Below are 25462 nucleotides of genomic sequence, written 5' to 3' on the forward strand. Positions count from 1 at the left end.
TTTTTGAAAGCATAACAATACAAACCTTGAAAATGCAAAATTAAGTATTCATGATTCCCATAGACACTACTTCAAGATGTGCCGGAACAGACTAAAAAATATGGCAGGAGAAAGACTCAAAGGATCACGTTATCAAATAATACTTTATGCAAATGAAAGCTCTGTTTTGTTACTAATAATAATCCTAAATTATTTTGTTCTGTTAATTTTAAGAGGTGAGTTCTGCTCCTTCTGTGGAAATGAGCAACTGCTCCCTCCTGGCATTGCTGCCCTTTGGGTGAGGCTAAAATCTTTAGTAGAATAATCCCACCAATTAAATACTAATGCCATAACAACAATGCCATTTTATTCTCTACAAATGTATTTCTGTCCAAAGTTTTACACGTTTATCACCATGCTGTAGATACAGTGTGAAACTTGTGACACCCCTGGGTACTGTGTGTTCTGCACCATCTAGAGGATCTCAGGGTAACTGCTGCTGACTGTCACAGAGTAATTTTAGTGATGTGGAGGTTGCTGTTCTGTTGACCTCCTAGCAGGCAAGACAGAAAGGGATTTTCAACTTTATAGACATTTTTGTGCAGCTTTATGATAAACTTTAATATTGGGGTTTAATTATACACTGGGATTTAATTTTGCTTTAGTTTGTATGAACAAGCTGTTACTCATGCTACATTGGTTCATCTCAAGCTCTGAAACAATGCAAACAGTAGAGAAGAAGATAAATAGTCAATCAATCAATAAAGCCAATGCTATGTTTATTCAACATGTTACAGTTATCTATGTGTGCAGTGACTTTGGTATAACTACAATGACCCATATTGTACTTATTGGCCATTATATGATTATAATAACAATGGAGAAATCGTAAATATAGAGTAATGCTGATTTTCACAAAGTATGAGTTGTAGTATGATCCAGGTGAGGGAACTAGGTGTGCTACATGTTGGGTGGAACTACAGTGATTTATAGTGTAGCTATTGGCCATTATATGCTTATAATAACAATGGAGAAATCGCAGTCAGTCACTTCATTTGGATGCGATTAAACTGATTTCAGACAATAAAAATCTTAGGTTGGGTGTTGTTTTTGATCAGGACCTGTCATTTAAATCCCATATCAAAGAGGTTTCTAGAATTTCCTTCTTTCATCTGAGGAATATTGCAAAAATTAGAAATATCCTTTCCAGAGGTGATGCTGAGAAACTAGTCCATGCATTTGTTACTTCAAGGCTGGACTATTGTAATTCTTTACTATTAGGAAGTCCACAAACTGTAGTTAAAAGCCTTCAGCTGATCCAAAATGCTGCAGCCAGAGTTCTGATGAAAATGAAAAAAAGAGATCATATCTCTCCTATCCTGGCTTCTCTTCATTGGCTTCCTGTTAAATCCAGAATAGAATTTAAAATCCTCCTTCTCACATATAAAGCCTTAAATGGCCAAGCTCCATCTGATATCAGAGATCTGATTGTTCCTTATGTTCCTAGCAGAGCACTTCGCTCTCAATCTGCAGGTTTACTAGTGGTTCCTAGAATTTCTAAAAGTAGAATGGGAGGCAGATCTTTTAGTTCTCAGGCTCCTCTCCTGTGGAACCAACTACCAGTTTTAGTCCGTGAGGCAGACACCCTGTCTACTTTTAAGGCTAGGCTTAAAACTTTCCTTTTTGATAAAGCTTCTAGTTAGAGTGGCTCAGGTTATCCTGAGCTATCTCTATAGTTATGCTGCTATAGGCTTAGACTGCTGGAGGACATAGCGACCCCCATTTCATCATTCTGCTTCATTCTATCTCTATTCTCCCACTCTGCAGAATCTATTAGTTCAATCTCTAACGTTCTGCTCTCTCTGCTTTTTCTCATAGTAGCTTCATCTGGTCTGTTCCTGTTTGGCTGTGACTCCATCCTGGAGAGAAATATCAGCTGTGCTGCTGCCATCAACACCCTTGTTTCTAGATGTTGGATATCAGCCTGTTTTCCAGTGTAGTCCTGTTTCTCTGACTGTGACTAACTGGATGTGCTCTCTTCATCCTCTGACATGGGATCTGGCTCGGAGCTCGTCTGCCTGGCTGTGTGTTTCCTGGATGGAGCCGCCTTTTACAGCTGCTTTTTGTATCTCTACTTCTGTCTCCTTGAACCCCAGTCGGCCTCGGCAGATGGCCGCTCACACTGAGCCTGGTTCTGCTGGAGGTTTCTTCCTGTTCAAAGGGAGTTTTTCCTCTCCACTGTCGCTACAAGCATGCTTAGTGTGAGGGATTGCTGAAGATGCAATCAACTGGTTTTCCTTGGATAGAAAACTATGTATCAATCTGACTGGATGATCTGGTTGAACTGTAAAGTGCCTTGAGATGACGTGTTGTGAATTGGAGCTATAGAAATAAACTGAATTTAATTGAATGTAGCTACTCGCCATTATATGCTTATACTAACAATGGAAAAATCGCAAAAAATATCTATGCACATTTTTCCAAAGTAAGAGTTGTAGTATGATCCAGGTGAGATTATGTGTGCTACACATTTGAAGGCACTACAATGATCTATAGTTTAGCTATTGCTAATTTTATACATATCCTATGTATAATACAAAACGTGCAAGGGTAGGTATAACTTATCTAAATGATAAAACCTTATTATAATGAACACCTTTTATCCAAATCTATTTGATTTATAGTGCAAACATTTATTTTTAAAGGACTTCTTCCCTATCCTACATCTCACCAAAGGGACGTTTTGTTTTTTTTACATTTAGGCTTTGGGTAATTCCTCACAAATGTAATGCATTATTTTCCAATCCAATAAGGGTAGTATGAAAGATGTGAGATCAGATACACATTTTTTCCTAGTATTGGAACTTGCAGATGATCCCTAAGCATTTACTCTCATCATAGAGTCCAATGCAGTTCTCAGGCTCATTTTGAGGAAACTACGGTTGTAGCTCACTGTCTGCCTTGCTGCGGTCTGTGGGAATCTATGTGAACATCTGGGAATATCTGGGAATCCCTCTGAACATCTCTCTGAACATCTGGGAATATCTTTCTAACTTGACCAAAGTCAAAAACTACTCCTCCATACATTACTAATTATGAAAAACTCCAATTTACATGGTTTTAAATGTTTTTATAGGGAATTCAAAATAAGTCAATTTGCTTTGGACACAACAATTTTTCTAAGTGATAAAACTATGGTAGACATTGTGCTTAAATCTATTTTAAAGTGCAACTCCTTTGTCCAAAGCTGAAGGATTATCTAAATTAGTTATCCATGCCATTCTGCTTTTATTTCTGCAAAGAATATTAGGAAAGCCAATTCATTAATCTTTCAATTTATTTGGAGAATAAAACTTACTCTCTACGTTGATCACATCTGGTTAAAGATTATGATAAGGGTGGTATTAGAGCCTTAGATGCTGAGGCTCTGATTGGTTCATTTAGGATAAATTGGCTAAAGACCTTTTTGTCTCATTCCAATTCAATGTGGTTTCATATCTCCTAATCTATATTTAATACACTTGGTGGCTGGATTTCTTGCTTAAATGTGATTTTGAATTAAGGACAAGATTAACATTTCACTGTCTAATTTTCATAAAAAAGTTTCAATTTTGGAAGATGATATTTACTCCTAACTTCACCCCTCATGGATCCCTGGTGTGGAATAACAGAGCAATATTAATAAATAGGAAATCTATTTTTAAAACTGACTGCTATGAAGGAGTTATTTTATTTGTAACTGACTTAATGGACAGTCTAGGTGTTTTCCTAAATCATAGAGATTTTACTAACCAATTTAATCTGTTCTGTACTTGTAATGAATACCTAAAAGTATGTAAAGCTATTCCTGTAGCTCTGATCCATCTCATTTAAACACCTTAAAATATTCAAATGTTACTCCATATTTACCCAAATAGAAAATTGGAGAATATTTTGTGATTGATAAATAATTTAATAATACAATTGTTGTGATTGCCTTTAAATCTAAATTATTTAATAATTACTATAATAGTAATTAAGTGTCAGAATTTTTGCACAAAAGATTTAAATGTGATTTAACATGCTGTGCCTTTTGTGAATGTCCGGATGAATCCATTAATCATCTTTTTTTTCCTGTCTCTATTCTTTTAAACTATGGAGAGACATTAGAAATAGGTTGTCCCTTAAAATTGCGGACATCCCGAAATAACAATTACCCAGCTGTTGTATTATGATGCTGATCTTAATGGTAAAATGTCAGATATGATTAATATTGTCTTATTGTTTGTCAAATATAATATACATACATTGCTGTAAATGGTAAGGTTCCACTCCTTGTTTTGAATTTTTTTCTTAATTAATTTAAATTGTATTACACCAAAATGAAATATTTGAAATCTGTTTCTGCCAAAAAAGTAATTCCCACTAATTTTACTTTTTGTTGCTCTACCAATGTTTTAATGTTTGTTCCTCATTGAGTCTTTGTACATTATTGGTTTGTTATATAAATAAAGTTTTATAAAAATAATAAAAACTACTCCATACTGCAGCGCATCCTTTCTGCTCGTTAAAAACACCTCAAATAAAATGATTAAATCATTTCTATATTTATTGTGTCGACGCTCTTTTAACCCCAGTCGAGTTTCCGTTTGTTATTGTTTGATCCTTGAGGACCTTCCGCGCGCCCCGAGCGCGTGCACGCCCTCCGTCCATGTTGGTAGTGGGAGATGGCACGCGAGGGTTGGGAATAACGTTTTCCTATTGGCTGTAGGGATTCTACAGTCAGCTACATCAAGCTACCTATAGCATCTGCAACCGGAAGCGAATCCTTTCGAAATGAATAGAATAGAATAAGATAAAAAAAAAAAAAAAAGAAAAAAAAAAATAGAAGAGAAAAGAATAGAATAGAAAAAAGAAGAGGAAAAAATAGAATAGAAAAGAATATAACAAGAATAGAAAAAAGAATAGAATAAGAATGGAAAAAATAAAAGAAAATAGAAAAAAGAGAAAATAATAGAACAGAAAATCAAATAAAAGAATAAAAAAAGAAAATAATATAACAGAAAAGAAAAGAATAGAACAGAAAATCAAATAAAAGAATAAAAAAAGAAAATAATATAATAGAAAAGAATAGAATAGAATCCCGTTATTGTGTAAAGTGGTCACAAATATGGGCCTTAAAAAATGTAAAATAACAGAATAAATGGTAGAGTTAAAACACTAACCAAATAAAATACAGTGTTTTTACAGTATAAATATTGTGGACCTGGAAAGAATAAAAAATCAATATACAGCTGTGGACATTTTTACAGTAATGATATGTGAAAATAGCAGCAACACCAGAGATTTGGAAAAGTGACAGCAGCAGGGTATTTAAGTATTGAGGTTGTTAGGAACAGTGGTGGTTCTAAAGCCTTCCAGCTCCTGGGAGGAAGGATCTGTGATAACGCTCACTGGTACATTTAGGGTGCCGCAGTTTGTCACTGAAGGAGCCTTTTTTTGCTTTTTGTTAAAAGTTAGTTTTTTCTCTCCACTGTCGCTACAAGCATGCTTAGTGAGAGGGATTGCCTTTGAGTCAATGAGTCGATGCAATCAACTGGTTTTCCTTAGACGATAAACTTTGAATCAATCTGACTGGATGATCTGGTGAACTTTAAAGTGCCTTGAGATGACATGTATTGTGAATTAGCGCTATAGAAATAAAATTAATAGAATTGAAAATAGTAGGAAATGAGACAAACATGTCTGTAGTGCAGTTGATCAAATACACTGGTTGGTTCATTCAGTGAAGGAACAGTGAGCGGGGGGACTCTTATTCTGAAAGTGACCGGAAACTGCTCGCTGCGCTGCGTCCAGCTTCACAGGTGGTCCTCAGAGGAAAGGATGGGAGCCCAGCCTGAGGAAGCGCTGCTGTTTATGTTCCACCTTTAAACATGGAGCCTGGAGGACATTAGCTCACCTCCCCCTTCCTTCCTCCCTTCCTCCCTCCGTAGCCGTGGAGGATGATCCACCGCCAGGTGCTGCTGTCCCAGGTAAGCTGCCTCCATTGTTGCTGTAATGTTGATGCTGGCAGCCAGCGGCCCTGCGCTCCATCACTAGGATGCTGGGAATCCAGCCCACATCAGGGGGACCAGCTTCCGCTTTAACAGCGTTTAATACCGAGTCAGATCAACACCATATATGGGCTTCCTGTTGCCTCATCATTACCGCATCAGAAGGTGGCATTATATCCAGGCTAGGAGACGAGGGCTGATAGTAGGGACCTAGGAGAGGAAACACTGAGGCATCCTCAGTAGGGCTTAGGGATCAGGGCGTCATGTTGCCCTAGTTTCTCCTGCTGGACGAAAAGGGCTTCCCTTGGGGGGGTGTAGGGGGGTTCCCATCCAAATCCTCTTTATGCTTCAGTGTTTGGCTGCTATGATGGAAGGTTAGGACCAGGCTGGAGATTGATTTTGGAGAATTAAGTCATAAAACAGGGCAGCAAACTTCTCATCAAACCTTGGAGGGAGGTTTTGAAATAGTTTGGACAGGCAGCTAGGGTTGCCCACTCCATGGAAAACAAAAACAAATGGACACCTCATGTGCCAGCTGACCCGGTTGGCCCCCCTTTGTGTGTGAAATTATTCTATTAACTGTTTCACTCAAATCTGCATTGAATTACATGCATATTTGTGAATGACATGAAAATTCTATTCAATTCAGTTTATTTCTATAGCAACAATATACAACACATGTCATCTGAAGGCACTTTACAGTTCACCAGATCATCCAGCCAGATTGATACAAAGTTTTCTATCTAAGGAAAACCAGTTGATTGCATCGACTCATTGACTCTTCAGCAATCCCTCACACTAAGCATGCTTGTAGCGACAGTGGAGAGGAAAAACTCCCTTTCACAGGAAGAAACCTCCAGCAGAACCAGGCTCAGTGTGAGCGGCCATCTGCTGAGGCCGACTGGGGTTCAAGAAGGCAGAAGCAGACATAGAAAATGAAGCATAGATACAAAAGGCGGCCCCGTCCAGGAAACACACAGCCAAGCAGACGAGCTCTCAGCCAGCTCCCATGTCAGAGGATGAAGCGAGCACATCCAGTTAGTCAGAGTCAGAGAAACAGGACTACACTGCAAAACAAATTATTATCCAGCAATTGACTTTAATACACACTTTGCTGAATAAAATAAGTATCTTAAACCTAAGCCGGTCCTGCTTAACTTCAAACTGTAAAAATGAATATAAAACAATAAATAAATAGTGCAGATTTTTGGTGCAACAGCAAACTTGTGCAAACTTGTAACATATTTGTGCCTTAAATGAAATGACCGTAGGCTACAGCTGTAAAACAAAAATAAATCATGAACTCAATGCCCCATTATGTGGCTATAACCCTATTTGTTTTCCACTTGTTTTTCCTCTCAGCTCTTGCAGCAGTGAGGAGTTGTGTGTCTTTGAGCGCTGCAGAGTAAAACCGAGCAGGACAGTTCATGTCTGAGACTGACTATGAGCTCAGCTTTAATTCATTAAGTGGAACATTTGTTCTGCACATCAGCCTATTTGTTCTTCATTAAGGAGAAAATCTTCTCATCAAATACCAGTGGGAGATGCTGAGGATGCAGCAGCTTGATGATGGGAAGGTCAGCTGCCTGAAGAACCTCCATCCAGCTTTCTGCTGTTCCTTTGGACTGCCAGGATTCCCTTTAACCTGCTCCCCATCCTGCTCTGTTGTCTCCTGCTCTCTCCTCCATGAGCAACACTTTCCTTTTACACTAAATACGGAACGATTCTGTTTTTCAAGGGACGGTTGGCAACCCTACAGTCAACTTGTCAGGGTTAGATTGAAAGGCTCTGAGGACAGGAGCAGCTATAGGTTGGAGGTTTCCATGGGATTTAACTGGAACAAAATGTTGAATTTTTCAGCACAGTAAATGTTACTGAATAACAATAAGTGATCTGTAGTTATGTGGAACATTTTTCACACAATATACATTATTTTCTATATTCTGTTGATTTTAGCAAATTGAAGTAAAAAAGAATGGGCCCTACTAAAATATTTGCATCTTAAATATACTTTAAACTAGGAATTTCACAACTTTTTGTTTCCTGGACGGGGCCGCCTTTTACAGCTGCCTTTTCTGTCTTCTTCTGTCTCCTTGAACCACAGTCGGCCTCAGCAGATGGCCGCTCACACTGAGCCTGGTTCTGCTGGAGGTTCCTTCCTGTTAAAAGGGAGTTTTTCCTCTCCACTGTCGCTACAAGCATGCTTAGTGTGAGGGATGATTTAATAAGGTGATGCTATCAACTGGTTTTCCTTAGATAGTGAACTGTAAACTGCCTTAAAGCATGCTTAGTGTGAGGGATTGCTGATGAGTCAATAAGTCAATGCAATCAACTGGTTTTCCTTAGATAGAAAATTTTTTGAATCAATTGACAGGATGATCTGGTCAACTGTAAAGTACCTTCATGTGTTGGGAATTTGCGCTATAGAAATAAACTGAATTGAATTAATTATTATCTGCAGTTCAAGTAAAATAACCAATGGGGAACTAATAAGTTATTACTGGATTACTGACACTAATACAGGAACCAGTTAAATCAAATCCCATGCAAACTAACCTATATTTGGTAATAAGCTAAGGATTAAAAATCTCAAGTCATTATCAGCGACCTGAGTCCACTTTGACCTCCTGCCCAATTAGATGCTGCTGCTAAAAGATTTCCTTATTTATCAAACTGATGCTAAAGTCTAACTTCACATGATGCTCAACATTCCTCATGTTAGTGAAGAAACTGCTTCTTGGAAGATTTGTCATAAAATAAAACTTTTTTCTCATAATATTAGGACTTTATTTTTTTATTTTTCCACTTCATTCACGTAATTTTCCAACTTTTCACATAATTTTATGACTTTAGTCTCATAATATTATGACTTTATACTCATAATTTTAAGACTTTATACTCATAATTTTAAGACTTTATACTCATAATTTTACGACTTTATACCAATAATTTTTAGACTTTATACTCATAATTTTACGACTTTATACTCATAATTTTAATAATAATAATAATAATACATTTTATTTAAAAAGGCGCCTTTCTGGACACTCAAGGTCACCGTACAAAACATAAAAAGTGTCAGAAAAAATAAAAATTATAATTAAAAAACATTTAAAAACATTTAAAAATACAGAGGCTGTGACAGTGAAATTGATATTTTTAAAGAGAATAAGCAATCTTGAACAGATGGGTTTTGAGTTGTATTTTAAAATGGAGAATTGAGTCCGTATTTCGAAGTTGGGGTGGTAGAGAGTTCCAGAGGCGGGGGGCAGAGCGGCTGAATGCTCTGCTCCCCATGGTGGTGAGACGGGCGGAGGGGACAGACAGGTGCAAAGCAGATGAGGATCTAAGAGCACGGGAGGGGGTGGGAACATGCAGGAGGTCTGACAGATATGGGGGGGCAAGATGGTGAAGTGCCTTGAAAGTCATCATGATAATTTTATATTGAATGCGGAACTGTATGGGGAGCCAGTGGAGCTGTCGGAGGACAGGAGTGATGTGGTGGATAGAGGGAGTTCTTGTTATGATGCGAGCAGCTGAGTTCTGGACCAGTTGTAGTTTGTGGAGTGATTTCTGAGGAAGTCCAAAGAGGAGGGAGTTGCAGTAATCTAGTCGGGAGGTGACAAGGCTGTGCACAAGTATGGCAGTAGTGTGTGGGGTAAGGGAGGGACGGAGGCGGTTGATGTTTCTTAAGTGGAAGTAGGCAGACCGGGTAATGTTATTTATATGGGATTGGAAAGATAGTGTGCTATCGAGGATGACACCCAGACTCTTAACCTGGGGGGAGGGGGAGATGGAGGAGCTATCAATAGTGACTTGGAAACTGTCGGTTTTGGAAAGAGTTGATTTGGTACCAATGAGGAGAACCTCGGTTTTACTACTGTTTAATTGAAGGAAGTTGTTGGTGAACCAGGCCTTTAAGACTTTATACTCATAGTTTTACGACTTTATACTCATAATTTTACGACTTTATACTCGTAATTTTACGACTTTATACTCATAATTTTACGACTTTATACTTATAATTTTAAGACTTTATACTCATAGTTTTACGACTTTATACTCATAATTTTAAGACTTTATACTCATAGTTTTACGACTCTATACTCATAATTTTAAGACTTTATACTCATAGTTTTACGACTTTATACTCATAATTTTAAGACTTTATACTCATAGTTTTACGACTTTATACTCATAATTTTACGACTTTATACTCATAATTTTACGACTTTATACTCATAGTTTTACGACTTTATACTCATAATTTTACGACTTTATACTCATAGTTTTACGACTTTATACTCATAGTTTTACGACTTTATACTCATAATTTTACGACTTTATGCTCATAGTTTTACGACTTTATACTCATAATTTTAAGACTTTATACTCATAGTTTTACGACTTTATACTCATGATTTTAAGACTTTATACTCATAGTTTTACGACTTTATACTCATAATTTTAAGACTTTATACTCATAGTTTTACGACTTTATACTCATAATTTTAAGACTTTATACTCATAGTTTTACGACTTTATACTCATAATTTTACGACTTTATACTCATAATTTTACGACTTTATACTCATAGTTTTACGACTTTATACTCATAATTTTACGACTTTATGCTCATAGTTTTACGACTTTATACTCATAATTTTACGACTTTATACTCATAATTTTACGACTTTATACTCATAATTTTAAGACTTTATACTCATAATTTTACGACTTTATACTCATTATTTTACGACTTTATACTCATAATTTTAAGACTTTATACTCATAATTTTACGACTTTATACTCATAATTTTAAGACTTTATACTCATAATTTTAGGACTTTATACTCATAATTTTAAGACTTTATACTCATAATTTTAAGACTTTATGCTCATAATTTTACGACTTTATACTCATAATTTTACGACTTTATACTCATAATTTTAAGACTTTATACTCATAATTTTAAGACTTTATGCTCATAATTTTACGACTTTATACTCATAATTTTACGACTTTATACTCATAATTTTAAGACTTTATACTCATAATTTTAAGACTTTATGATCATAATTTTACGACTTTATACTCATAATTTTAAGACTTTATACTCATAATTTTACGACTTTATGCTCATAATTTTAAGACTTTAAACTCATTATTTTACAACTTTATTCTCATAATTTTACGACCTAATTCTCGTATTTTTACGACTTTATTCTTGTAATTTTATTACTTTATTCTTATAATGTTATGACTTCATTCTCGGAATTGTATTACTTTTTTCTCATTGCGACTTTATTCTCCTGATTTTATGACTTTATTCTCATAATTTTACGACTATATTCATAATTTTACAACTTTATTCTCATAATTTTACGAGCTAATTCTCGTATTTTTACGACTTTATTCTCGTAATGTTATGACTTTATTCTTGAAATAATAATAAAAACCAAATCTTTAGTCTGGCCCTAATGCTCTGTCGTATTTCTGCTGGAGGTGATGGAAAAAAAACAGCAAATCTGAACATCTGCAGCTTCAGCTCATGTGGAGAAAATAGGAAGAAGTTTAAGAAAGATGAGAAAAAAATGATAAGATAGATTATTCTTATCTTTTAAAGAAAACATGGAAAAGAAAAAAAATGTATGTGATTCACATTCAACTTCCAGATAAACATTTATAATTAGAACCTGGCATGTTTGTTTTATATCAGGGCTGCAACTGATTATGTGTGTGATAATGGCGTAATCTGCTCATTATTTTCTTGACCAATGGACTACAGAATTAAACCAGGGGAAACTAAAACTTTTCCAAATGCCCATAGCGCAGAACTTTATAATGCTTCTGTTGGATTAAAGGAAAATAAAGAAAGTCTGAAAGTTTGAGTTTAGATCAAACAAAAATGACTTCAATAGAAGTGAACTAACCAGGGCAACATGTTACTAAATGAAGTATAAAAATGGCTAAAGCTAATTTAACTAGAGGTTAGTTACTTTACTGCGGGCAAAAAAAACAAAAAAACTTCTCATCCCTTTTATAAAAAAAGAAGAAATATTGACCTTAAACTATCAATCAATAAGTAACAGCTGCAATAAAAAAGAGGTGAAATTAAGGTCTTCAAAAACTTTGAACTCATTTTGCACCAACAGTGGTTGATATGATAAACGTTCTTTACTTTAATAGCACTTTTCAGGGTTTTCAATCCCCCATTAATAAATACATTTACACGCCGACATGTAGCAGGTTGTGGTTCGATTTTTGCTGCATTCTTTATAAATTACAAAATAAATAATAATAATAAATAATAAAAAAATACAAACACTAATTAATTCCCATGTTTTTAACAAAAAATGGCAGGTCCATTAAAACTCTAGTGTCATATTAATCAGAGGAGCTTCTGGATATTTCCCAAAGTTTAAGCAATCCCCTCTGGGTTCTTTTCTTGCAAAACAAGAGGATGCATCAATCAGTCGGCCATTTCCTTCATTTTGGAAAATAAATTGGTCCAACAATATTACTGTTTAAATGCTCTATTCCTGCCTTTTATACTTGAGAGAGAGATTTTACAGGCAATGTTGAATGCCTTTCAGTGAGATAAGATGAAAATATTAAAGGTGTCTTATGGTGTGTTAGTTAATGAAGAAAAAAGAGAGAAAAGGAACGGTGAAAATCAGCAAATCAGGCTTTTAAAGATCTGTGATCAAATACATTTTAATTCAGTCTAAAAAGGTTTTAAAATATATTTTTTTTAAAGTTTGAAATCAATCTAAAAAGTGTGAAATCAATCTAAACATTTTTAATTAAATCTAAAAAAGTTTGAAATAATTTTTAAAACGCTTGAAATACATTTTATGAGGTTTGAAGTCAATCTAAAAATCTTAATTCGCTCTAAAAAGGTTGAATCAATTTTTAAATTTTTTAAGACAATCTAAAAATTGTAATTAATTCTAAAAAGTCTGAAAAAAATTTGAAGAAGTTTGAAATCAATCTAAAAAGTTTAAAATCAATCAAAAGTTAAAAAAAAAATCAATGTAAAAAGTTTTCTGTCAGAAGTGTGATTTGCTTTTTTTCTTTGATCCCATTTAGTTTTTGTTTCTATTTTGTGTTTCATCTCAGGAGGATTCAAATAACGCAAATAATTCAAATAAATGAGCTGCAATTGTGTGAAAGCTGTATGTGGAAACTAAATGACCGGAACATTTTGCTGGGATGGATCAGATTTGTTTTACCCCAATGCAACGCACATTCATCAGTAAGGAAAGGGTAAAACATTTGTCACATCCAATCTTCTCCAAAGGGGATGTTCTAAAGATCTTCCAACAAGTTCTGAGACTGCGATGCTCTGAAAACTTGGAAAAACAAAGGAGCTTCTTCCCGTTAAACAGCAGATCATAGTGATGAAGGAGGGGTTCTGATCAGTTCCGATCTTTGGCCAGAGAACACGCATGTGTTTGCTGACTGGGCCTTGTGCCAATAATGTATTTAGGTGACTTAGTAATCAGGACGTATATCTATATCCATATTTAGAAAGTGAACACCTGGTCTTTAGCAGGTCTATAGATCCATACAGAGCCTTTTTTTGATTTGGGCTTAGAAAAATCCGCGCAATCTTTGGCCGATTCATTAGTGTATGCAGCAGCCATGCATTGAGATCATGGAAAGCGCATGCATTGGGTCTTCCTCTGTTTACGGCCTATTGTTCATTTTTTCTTTCATGTGTTAAGCAATATTTCTTTGTTGTTTAAACTGAGACTTGGCTAAGCTTTGTTATCATTGTATCTTTTCTATCATGTAAATGCAGAGAAAAAGCAATATCAGCATAAAGAATCCATCTTTTCCTGCTTAGTCCCTGTCATGGCGGCCGTGGAGCCGGTGGTGGTCTCTGGCAGTCTATGGGGGACAGGTATCATACGCCTTGGACAGGTCGCCAGTCTATTGCAGGGAAACACAGAGACAAAAAGGACAGTAGAGATGAACAAAAGTTGAAGTAAAATAACTGATTATAAAATATCAACTCTTTTAATACATTTTTTTATTTGAGCAGTTAATTGTTTGCAGGTTATTCTATATGTCTTAAATAAAAAAAACCCAATATAAATCTTTTGCATGGAAGTTAGTAAGGAATCAAAATAAATACAAAATAAAATCATATTATAAATCTGTATTTATCCTCAAAACCCACCGGGTCACTGGCAAACCGTTTCAAAGCATTAAAATTCCACTGGTAAAATGTTTAACAATGTAGACATGTTAGACATCGTTGGAAAGCTTAGATTCTCCACTATTCATCCACCAACATCATTTTATGGACACAGCGAGCACCAAAGAACAATTAACACAGATATAGGAACATTTCAAAATGTAAACATGACAAAGAGCCACAACAACATGCCTTTGAAGGCGTCCAGAAGCCGTTTCATAAATCCAACCTTCAACTGTTTATTCTCCATTCGTCCATAAGACTCCACAGATTAAAATTTTATTTCACTACCTAAGAAATAAAATATTTAATGTACCTCTTGCAACGCACTCACAGACCACTAGGGGTATGGGTATGAGTGGGAATCACTTATGTAGCAGATTAATTCACTGTGGAAGGGTTGTTTTTTTCTTGCTGCAATGTAGCCCAAATTGTTTGTACACCACAGGTGTTCTATACACCTACAGCTAAAACTGGAGGATTAAAGGAAAAGTCCAGTCAGCAAGGAATGGATCATTATCTACAATAATGTGTTTGCAGGGATTTAATGAATTTAGGGTTAATCAGTAAAAGAATGAAAATAATAATTTTGGCTGCGATCACTGAGTCTGGGAGCGGCCATTTTTGCCCACATATAGTAACTCCTCCCTCCTGCCATCTTCCAGCAGTGACGTCACGGTGCGGTAAGCCTAGCGCCATTCTCCCCGCTTTACAAGCTAAATCAATGGGAACTACTAGACACATCTGCAATCAACAACAATTATTGAAGATTTCCAGAGGACTTCACCATTGAAATTCACCAGAGCTATAGTGAAACTGACAATGCCCACGTGCATGGCAGCTGGATGTTGGAATACATCGGGTAAAAGTGAAAAAAAAAAAGAGTTATTCCACCTTTCTGATTCCTGATTATCCACGGACGGGTTCGTCTTTGGATCGCCAACTTGAAGAGGGAGGATTTGCCATCGAACTTCTGGCCAGAGAAAAAACCCGTAATATGTAGCCAACATTTGGAAGAAGAATGTTTTCAAGATGACTTGGATAATAGCGCGTTGTGACAAACACCAGATACAGCACTGGGACTTGATCAACAGCCGATGCCGCACCGTGACATCACAAACCAGTAGGTGGCAGTAGTGTTCTTTGACAAACATGGATGCCTCCAGTAAAACACATTCAAATTAAAATTACTTCTAATTAAAAATACTTATCATTTATTGAACAGCATGTAATAATTTCATATTTAAAGTACTTTCAGAAGTTTGAATTCTGAATCTGACCGGACTGTTTCTTTAACGTCTCAATGAATCTGTAGGAAATGCTTTACAGTACTTTATGAGGCATGAAGTACACAATGTACCAGCCTGCATTAGAAATGAGATGTGGAGCAGCTGCAGAGCCGAGGTTCATACAGACGCCTATGATTAGATCACATCGATGGTTACTCATCCTCATCGAGCTGAACAGTAAACTGAAACAAGTCGGACAGAGAGTCTTGGAGACCATTTGTCTACCATACTGGATGAGGTCATTTCCACTTCCAGCCCCCCCCGCTGCATCCCATGTGGACTGAAATACTAAACATATTCAGTCTAAACATGAATTGGGTTAATTAAAGCGTTGTCAGAACAAAGCAACAGAGCCTCTGGAGTTATGTCTAAGGATGGGAATCACTATACTCCCACATCGATATGCAATAAGACTGCAAAACTTCAGAGAAAAACTATCCTGAAAACTGTTCTGATTTAATCATTTCTTTACATTTTGTCTTATGAAAATTAATATGTACTTTTGCATCCTTTTGCTGATACTTCTTGTGCTAACTGATTTACTGGTATTTTAGCTTTGCAAATCAAGTAAGGAAATAAAGAATTTCAGCTGGATAAAACAGATTTAGAGTCCCATATATTATGAAAAACAACACTGAATTTAGCAAAGGCTCCAAATTTTTTTAGCAAACTGTGAGGCGGAAGTCTTTGGATATGTATTAGTGGGTCAAAGTTCTGAAGTTTTAATGCAACAGTCTAAACTAAGTTCATTTCCTCCTGGAAATCTTGACAGATCCAAGGACCTGCACTTATTATTCAACAGCTTCAAGATGAGGAAGAAGCTGAGAATCCTCCTCTGACCAACAGTTTTCCCATCACATGTCAAACTGTCCATGGCTGAAGATGGTTTGATCGTCATCCTGTGATTCTCTGCTACCTTTATCCTTCCCTTCCACTTGTTGTTCAACGCCCGTATTACACGCGTAGATACGCTACGACATTCCCAGTTTAGGATGAGGTTTTAATTTCAGAAGCATATATGCTCCAGTTTGGGCTAGAAAGAAACAGAAACACAATATCCAGTTTCATAGTTTAACTCAGACCAAGGTGCATTTGATTAGAGCTTGATTTTTTTCTGTACATGACTAAAGGGATACATGCAGCGTTGAATGCTTGGATGTGGTTCTGGACCTCCCACAGACTTTGCATGTAAATCAGACCCTTTCACATCCGAAACGTACTCGGTCTGAACACAGCATAAGATATGACAGTTTCCTCTGACTCCCATCTTCAGACATTTTCTATCAGCTGATGGTCAAATCTAGAAGGAGAGAGAGGAGTTATTGAGAAACTATTTAGGGTTATTGTTTCTATTGGTTGACCTTGGCTGAACAGCAGCCACCAGGTCCAATGATTTACTTTGGTTTAGCTTAGGGGACAACTAATGACATTGCATTGTGTTGATTCACTAACAATATCTTTTGGAAAGCCAGGATTCTTAGGTGTATTCTGTTTCTGTTCAGATTGCAAAAGCTCCCAAACACCTTCAAGTCATAGGGTAGCGGCCGTTCCAACCATTGCATTTCCGATTTTCTCCCAAATGGTGCCCAACTTTACACCAGTGAATAAAGTGAATGTGATTGTTGTTGTCGAGAGGGCGGGATTGTTGTGGAGAAGGTTTGCAAGCAAGTTTGATTGTGGCCGGATTCTCAGAAGCATCTTGCTAACCAGTTAGCAACTTAGTGCTAGTAGGTTCCCAATGGGAAATTTCATTGGGACCAAGTAGCACTAAATTGGTGACTTAGAAACGACACTGTCAAGGAACGCTATGGACAGCGGAAACACGCAAGAGGAGGAGAGTTTAGTGTCGGAGGTCGTGGATGAGTCTCCTCCATCATCCATTTTTTATTTAGAGGAGGAAAGCGGGACGAAGATGTTGTGGAAGAGGACGCCAGGGCGGCAGAAGCTTGGTTTGGTGTAGAAGGCTTCCAGCCGTACATGTTTGAGCCCTTGCCTCGCAACGCTGCCAGTTCTGTTAGCTCTACGCCTGCCGAAGACACAGACGTCCATCCCCGTGAACACTGGGACGGAACTCAATGGGAAAGGAATTATTCTTATTTTTATTTCAACCGTTGCGTATATTAGTTGCGACATATGAATCAAGAAGTTATGAACGAAAAATTTTAATTGACAGATGACCGTTGATATATGATTGGCCGAATTTAGGTGTTCAGGCTGACGTATAACTAACTGGTCTGCATAAGATAATGAAAAAAAAACACAGATTTTTACACTTTTTATTCCACTAAAAGTGTAAAAATACAGTTTTAAAAAGTACTTAAAAGTATAAAAGTAAAAGAAATGCAAGACAAAATGTTAAGGACAGAAGCTTTACTGCGCTGTTCAACTCAATTCAGTTTATTTCTATAGCGCCAATTCACCACACACGTCATCTCAAGGCACTTTACAGTTCACCAGATCATACAGTCAAATTGATTAAAGTTTTCTATCTAAGGAAAACCAGCTGATTGCATCGACTCATTGACTCGAAGGCAATCCCTCTCACTAAGCATGCTTTTAGCAACATTGGAGAGGAAAAACTCCCTTTCAACATGAAGAAACCTCCAGCAGAACCAGGCTCAGTGTGAGTGGCCATCTGCTGAGGCCGACTGGGGTTCAAGGAGACAGAAGCAGACAAAGAAAAAGAAGCATAGATACAAAAGGCAACTGTCAACCAGCTCCACAGGAGGCACGGTCCAGGAAAGACACAGACAGGCAGATGAACTCAGAGGCAGCTCCCATGTCAGTGGTCTAAAAGAGCACAGTCAAAGTCAGAGAAACAGGAGTACACTGAAAAACAGGCCGATCTCTAACATCTATAAACAAAGGTGTTGATGGCAGCAGCACAGCTGATATTTCTCTTCAGGATGGAGTGACAGCCAACAGGATCAGACCTGAGAAAAAGCAGAGAGAGCATAACATTATAGATTAAACTAACAAATTCTGTAAAAGTGGGAGAATAGAGATAGAATGAAGCAGAGTGATGAAATAGGGGTCCCTATGTCCTCCAGCAGTCTAAGCCTATAGCAGCATAACTATAGAGATAGCTCAGGATAACCTGAGCCACTCTAACTATAAGCTTTATCAAAAGGAAAGTAGACAGGGTGTCTGCCTCACGGACTAAAACTGGTAGTTGGTTCCACAGGAGAGGAGCCTGATAACTAAAAGACTAGCCTATGAAAGGAACATTTTTCTACAATTCTGTATAACTTCCTTGTTTTTCTTACTTTTATAATTAATGGTAACAATGTCAAATTCCATTTTGCAACTTTCCATCTTGAAAAATAAGTCATTTTGGTATTTTGCGAACAACAAATTCCAGGCAAAGAAGGTGTAACTATAAAACTAATTATTTTGATGGTTCTTGTCTTTTTACTAACACTCCATAACAAAAATGATCTGAAATGAAAAAAACAGATGAGTCTGTTTTTGAAACGTAATTAGTACAAAGTTGTCTAAAATATGCATTTCCCAGTAAAGCATAGATTATGGGGTGAAGTTTGTAAAGGTAAGCAGTCAAAGATTAGGCGCAATATTTATGGTTGCTTAGTGTTTTAACAGAAAAATACTATGTCACAATGTCCTTCATTCATTCATAAAAATCAAAGTTCCAAACTAAATATTTAGATTGTCAGTTAAAAAAAGGCTGGCAAGCTAAATATTTATTTCCATACTAAATATTCATTATGTTTACTAAATATTTATTTTCCAAACGAAATACTTAGTTTGTTAAATAAATATTTAGCTCCAAACATAATATTTAGTTTTCAAACTAAATATTTTGTTTGTTAAATAAATATTTAGCTCTAACCTAAATATTTATATAACAAACTAAATATCTGATCTGCATATTATATATTTAGGTAGTACCTGTCTCTATCCGATCCGTCCCAGAAGCGCAATCCATAGCGCAATGGATAAGTTTGCATTGTATTGCGTGACGTCATCATTGGACATGCTCAGATCAGCCACTGTAACGTTTTTATTGCTTTTTTTGGTTTTTAGAATATGCAATATTTACGCAAATACAAAATTATTCAAAAGTAGCCCTAGATGTGAAAAAGACAAAAGACGAAAAATGAATTACTGCCCACCCGGAGGTTATTCTGTTCCTGCAGGATGGATCATGCTCCTGGGACGGATCGGGTAATGACAGCACCAAGCTCAATATTAATTTAACATACTTCATATTTTTCTAGCTTGGTTCCTCTGTCCAACTGTGTCCAGTCATTGTCCATTCCTCGTTTCACCTGAATGATGCTGTTTTCTGTTTTCTCCGATGTGAGGAAGCAGCAGTGTAGCATGCTTGACTCTCACCTGCTGCTTCCACTGCTTTGTTCCTGTGGATTGTAACACGCCGCCCTTCTCCTCCCACCTTCCCTTTAGGTTTTGGTCTCCTTTAGGTTGCCGGGACATTATGCTGATGCAGCTCTGTAGTTTCAAGGTTAGTGACCTCCCCACCCACCCCATCCTTCTCCCCCCCGTTCACTGTTGCATCTCTCTTTAGAATATCACAGAACTCTGAGCTCTCATGATTTTGACACCGCGTATAAAAATACCCTGATCCTAATTTTTTCAGAAGTAATGCATCTCCAGAAGGGTGCAAAATATGTATTAGTTTTACTACTTAATAGTATAAATGTAAAGACAAAATGTTAAGGACAGCAGCTTAACTGCACTAGCCTATTAAAGGAAGATGTTTCTACAATTCTGAAAGATAAATTCCTTATTTCTCTTATTTTTATAACTAATGGCAACAGTGTCAAATTTTACTTTCCAGCATTTCATGAAATGTTCATGAAAAACAATTTATTTTGGTATTTGTCGACAAACAAATTCCAGGCAAAGAAATTGTCCAGATAAAACAAATTATTCTGATGGTTCTTGTTTTTTTTAAATACCAACAGACCATAACAAAAATGAGCTGAAATGAAAAAAAACAATGAAACTATTTTTGAAATGTAAGGAGCAGAAAGTAGAGATAATTGCAAAAAATATAATTATTAGTACAAAGTTGTCTAATTATATTTAAAGATTATGGAGTGCAGTTTTTAAAGTTAAGCAGTCAAAAATTAGGAGCAATATTTATGGGTATTTAGTGTGTTTTAAGAGAAAAATAAGGGGGAATTAGATATTCTTTGTATTTCTATGGCACAAAAGGCATGGAGAAATATAATAGATGGAACCACTATTTTAAATGTCACCATGTTTGATTTATAGATGATTAAACAAAGAAAAAAATGAAAAATATTTTTTACAAAATAAACAATGCAAAACACCATGAAAACCCAACAGGAACTCTGGATAAAGCCTCAGATTATATAGATCCACATCTTGACTATAACTCAAGCTTATTTGACTGAATAAGTTGAGGCATGTTTGTTCCATAAAGGTTTTAATGTGCAGTGTGCTGGGCGGAAATGGGATTTTGGCACAGTGGTGCCAAAAGTGCAAAAACACAATCAGGAAGAAGAAGACCTTTCTACATGTGCAGTGCTCGAGGTTCTGGTAAATTAGCTTGTAACTCTGTTTCAACAGCAGTATTTACCTCAGGACTGCCGACTAAATTTCATACATGTTTGATTTTCTACCGACCTTACGATCCCTGGTCGGTGGTGGTCATGAGAGGCTGATCGCCCCTCATTGCCCCCTGTATACTTCACGACCCTGGAGGCTAAAATCGTCCCAATCAAAAAAATCCTCGCACGACTGGAGAATCTGCCCGAAAAGGGCAAAAAATTGTACAGTTTATGCCTGGCTTAAGCTCTGTACGTTTCCGTTCGGTGACCAACCCCCTTTAAACATTTAACAATCACATAAAGGGCAGGAGGGACAATTTTAATGTCCTACTATTGTTAAATATAGTGTGATTAAAAATCAGCGCCTCTGGTATTTGAAAATTGGCTTTTGTTAAATTTTTTTTTATTGCAAATATATTTAAATGCCCTAATCTGGGCTCAGTTTCTACAGTTTATCAGCAAAAAGTGTGTTTTTGGCTGAGTCACGTTACATAGTTTATTCAGCTAACCTAGTTGGCCCAGTAAGAAAAAAGGCTAAGTTTCCTTTTGCTGTGCAGACAGCCTTCCTTCATCTGGACATTTAGCTGGACCGGTCCAGGCGGACGGAGCCGTGCCCTGAAGCTGCTTTCTAACTGGAGAGGCTTCTGATCAGATCAGAGCCTCCATCATGGTCAGCTGCCTCTCTATATCTGTCTAATGCGTTGATGTTCTGACACCAGGATCAGAGCCTTAAGCGAAACACAGCACAGCTTGGAGATGTGCCTCGCTGCAGGATTTGTCCTGATAACTGCTTTGGTTACAAGTAGAGTTAACAACAGATAACCTCAATGAATTCATAAATAGAGGGTTCTGGATGTTTGAATTCATGCCTTCACTCCGCATGACATCCAAACCCGTTTTAGGGGAAAGGAAGAAGGCTATGGAGCTATTTTTTCTTCCATTATGTAACCAAGTCCTTTCCTTTCTTTTCTAAGTCGGATTGTTGTTGTTGCACCTTTTTTTTTTTTTTTTTTTTTTTTTTACCATTTTTTGCCGTTTCCAGGGGAATAACCCATTGGAAAAAGCAGAGTTTCTGCCGTTTTTATCTAAAAGTCAGTCAGCATGTCTCTCTCCCACCATCTTACATGCTAATGCCTACAGCATTAGCATGTAAGATGATGCTGGAGACGCTCTGGCCAACATATTTTAGTTTAAGAATGTCCATTTCGGCTGACCCACACAGAAGAGGGAACAGATAGAGAAATGAACAGATCTAACGATTATTTAAAACAGAAAATAAAAAGAAATTGATCTTCAAAAAGACTCACACATTTCAAACATCTCAAAGCTATGGAAATACAAACTAAAGGTCTGCAGTCATTTATAAACTTTGGATGAATCCTTGTTGTCACTAAAGTTGTTCATGGTTATCAGTAGTGCTGATAGTGATTGCGATTTTCCTTTGCACAAAGCACGACCATGTTGATGTTTTGTCCAGAATCCAGTGCTGCAGGACTTTACTGTAACATTTGCATGAAAAAGTTCTTACTTCCACTATAAAGCAGAGATCTAGGTGGTAACTGAAACTCGCTGTTCCCTTTTGTACAACAGCATGCACACTTTAATCAAATTACTGCCATCTGAATACCTGGAGGGAGAAATTTAGTGTCTCCCATTTGAAAATTGCAATTTTTCCTAATTGGGATTATATCGCAAATTCAATTTAATTCACTTTCCTTCTATAGCGCCAATTCACAACACGTCATTTCAAGGCACCTTATAGTTCATCAGATGATACAGTCATTTGATTCAAACTTTTCTAAGCAAAACCAGTTGATGCATCGACTCATTGACTCGAAGGTAATCCCTCACACCAGGCATGCTTGTAGTGACAGAGGAGAGAAAAAACTCCCTTTTAACGGGAAGAAACTTCCAGCAAAACCAGAACCAGGCCCTACAGGAAATCTACCAACAAGTTAGCATGCAGCTAACAGCCCACCCTGATGCTTTCCTCATTCTGGCTGGGGACTTTAACCAGGCCAACCCCAAGAGTGTGTTTCCACAACTACATGGACATGTTGACTTACCCACAAGAGGTAACAACATCTTGGACAATGTTTACACCACTCAGAAGGGAGCTTACAAAGCCCTCTCCCTCCCCCACCTTGGTGCCTCAGACCACTCCACTGTTATACTAATCCCTGCATACAGACCGCTGGTTAAGGTGACTAAACCAGCCAAGAAGGAGATCCGGGTGTGGCCAGAGGGCTCAAGAGAGGCTCTCCAGGACTGCTTTTCTACCAATGACTGGAGAATTTTCAGACATGCAGCCACATACAATGACATTGTAGACCTCCAGGAGTACACAGAGACCGTCACAGCGTATATGTGGAAGTGCATGGATGACGTGACGGTCTCCAGAACCATCTCCATCCGGGCTAACCAGAAACCCTGGCTGACAGGGGACGTTCACAGGCTCCTGAAGGCCCGGAACGCTGCCTTCAGGGCTGGGGACGAGGCAGGCCTGAGGACAGCCAGGGCCAACCTGTCACGGGGGATCAGAGAGGCCAAGAGGCAGCACTCCAGGAGGATCGCCGACCACTTCAGGGACAGCAGAGACTCCAGAAACCTGTGGCGGGGCATCCAGACCATCACGGACTACAAGCCCCCACCGCAGACCTGTGACAACTCCCCCTCCCTGCTGAACCAGCTGAACGACTTCTTGGCTCGCTTTGAGGTAGACAACAGCACCCCAGCACGAAGGATCCCTCCGCACCCCGGCGACCAGATGCTGTCACTGTCTTCGGACTGCGTGAGGAGAACCCTCAGGAGGATCAACGCCAGGAAAGCCCCCGGTCCCGACGGGATTCCTGGTCGCGTCCTCAGAGACTGTGCTGCAGAGCTCACGGATGTCTTCACTGACATCTTTAACATCTCACTGAGACAAGCTGTCGTCCCGATGTGCCTCAAAGCCACCACCATCATCCCGGTACCGAAAAAGTCGCCCCCCACCTGCCACAACGACTCTCGCCCTGTCGCACTCACCCCCATCATCATGAAGTGCTTCGAGCGGCTAGTCATGCAACACATCAAGTCTGCCCTCCCCCCCAATCTGGACCCCTACCAGTTTGCATATCGGTCCAACCGCTCGACCGATGACGCCATCTCCACCGCCCTCCACTCAGCCCTCACCCACCTGGAGACCAGGGACTCACATGTCAGAATGCTGTTTATCGATTTCAGCTCAGCATTCAATACCATCGTCCCCCAGCAGCTCATCGGCAAACTGGTCCAGCTGGGACTCAACACCTCCCTCTGCAACTGGCTGCTGGACTTCCTGACGGGGAGACCACAGGCTGTTTGGGTCGGCAGCAACACCTCCAGCACCATCACACTGAACACGGGGGCCCCCCAAGGATGTGTGCTGAGCCCCCTCCTCTTCACTCTGCTGACCCACGACTGCACTCCAACATTCAGCTCCAACATCTTCATAAAATTCGCAGACGACACAACTATGGTGGGTCTCATCAACAACAACAATGAGACAAACTACAGGAGTGAGGTGAGCCGCCTGGCCACGTGGTGCCAGGACAACCATCTCCATCTGAACGTAGAGAAGACAAAGGAGATTGTGGTGGACTTCAGGAGAAGGCCTGCCCAGCACGCTCCCCTGATCATCAACGGTGCTGAGGTGGAGCAGGTGAGCAGCACCAAGTTCCTGGGTGTCCACATCTCTCAAGACCTGTCCTGGGACACCAACACCGCGTCCCTGGGAAAGAAAGCCCAACAGAGACTCTACTTCCTGCGGAAACTGAGGAGAGCAAGAGCCCCGTCCCCCATCCTGCACTCCTTCTACAAGGGCACCATCGAGAGCATCTTGACCAGCAGCATCACCGTGTGGTACGGAGCCTGCACTGCAGCCTGCCGCAAGACACTGCAGCGCACCATGAAAGCAGCTGGGAAGATCCTCGGTGTCCCCCTCCCCTCTCTATTGGACATTTATCACTCCCGCCTCACCGGCAGAGCCACCAGGATCGCAGGTGACCCCACCCACCCCGCCCACAATGTCTTCACCTTGCTGCCGTCCGGGAGGAGGCTGCAGAGTCTCCGGGCCAGAACCAGTAGGCTCAGAGACAGCTTCTTCCATCAGGCAGTGAGGATGCTCAATTCCCTCCCTGCCCTGCCCCCCTTCGCCCCCCCCTGACCCCCCAATATCCCCATCCTCCACTACTTTCCACTACTCTCCCCAGGACTGCTACTCTATGCACTATTTGCACCATTCTCACTACTGTTTACTTATTTAATATTTTAATATTTATTTTATATCTTAGGTTTTTATTTTCGTGCTATGGCTCATTTAATATATATATATATATATATATATATATATATATATATATATATATATATATATATA

General features: G+C 38.5%; 1 protein-coding gene across 2 annotated transcripts in view; it reads left to right on the forward strand.

Moving 5' to 3' along the window:
* Nucleotides 1–5816: 5816 nt before the first annotated feature.
* The window catches only part of LOC119794254 (E3 ubiquitin-protein ligase HECW1), a 103075-nt gene continuing 83429 nt past the window's right edge, over nucleotides 5817–25462 (forward strand). For both annotated transcript variants that reach the window (XM_038301715.1, XM_038301716.1), the window contains exon 1: nucleotides 5817–5990. In XM_038301715.1, coding sequence (XP_038157643.1) covers nucleotides 5961–5990 — 30 coding nt within the window. In that variant the 5' untranslated portion in view covers nucleotides 5817–5960. The remainder of the gene's footprint in view (nucleotides 5991–25462) is intronic.

This window comes from Cyprinodon tularosa, unplaced genomic scaffold (assembly GCF_016077235.1).
Source record: "Cyprinodon tularosa strain WSP-4 unplaced genomic scaffold, ASM1607723v1 ctg472, whole genome shotgun sequence".
Lineage (NCBI taxonomy): Eukaryota > Metazoa > Chordata > Actinopteri > Cyprinodontiformes > Cyprinodontidae > Cyprinodon > Cyprinodon tularosa.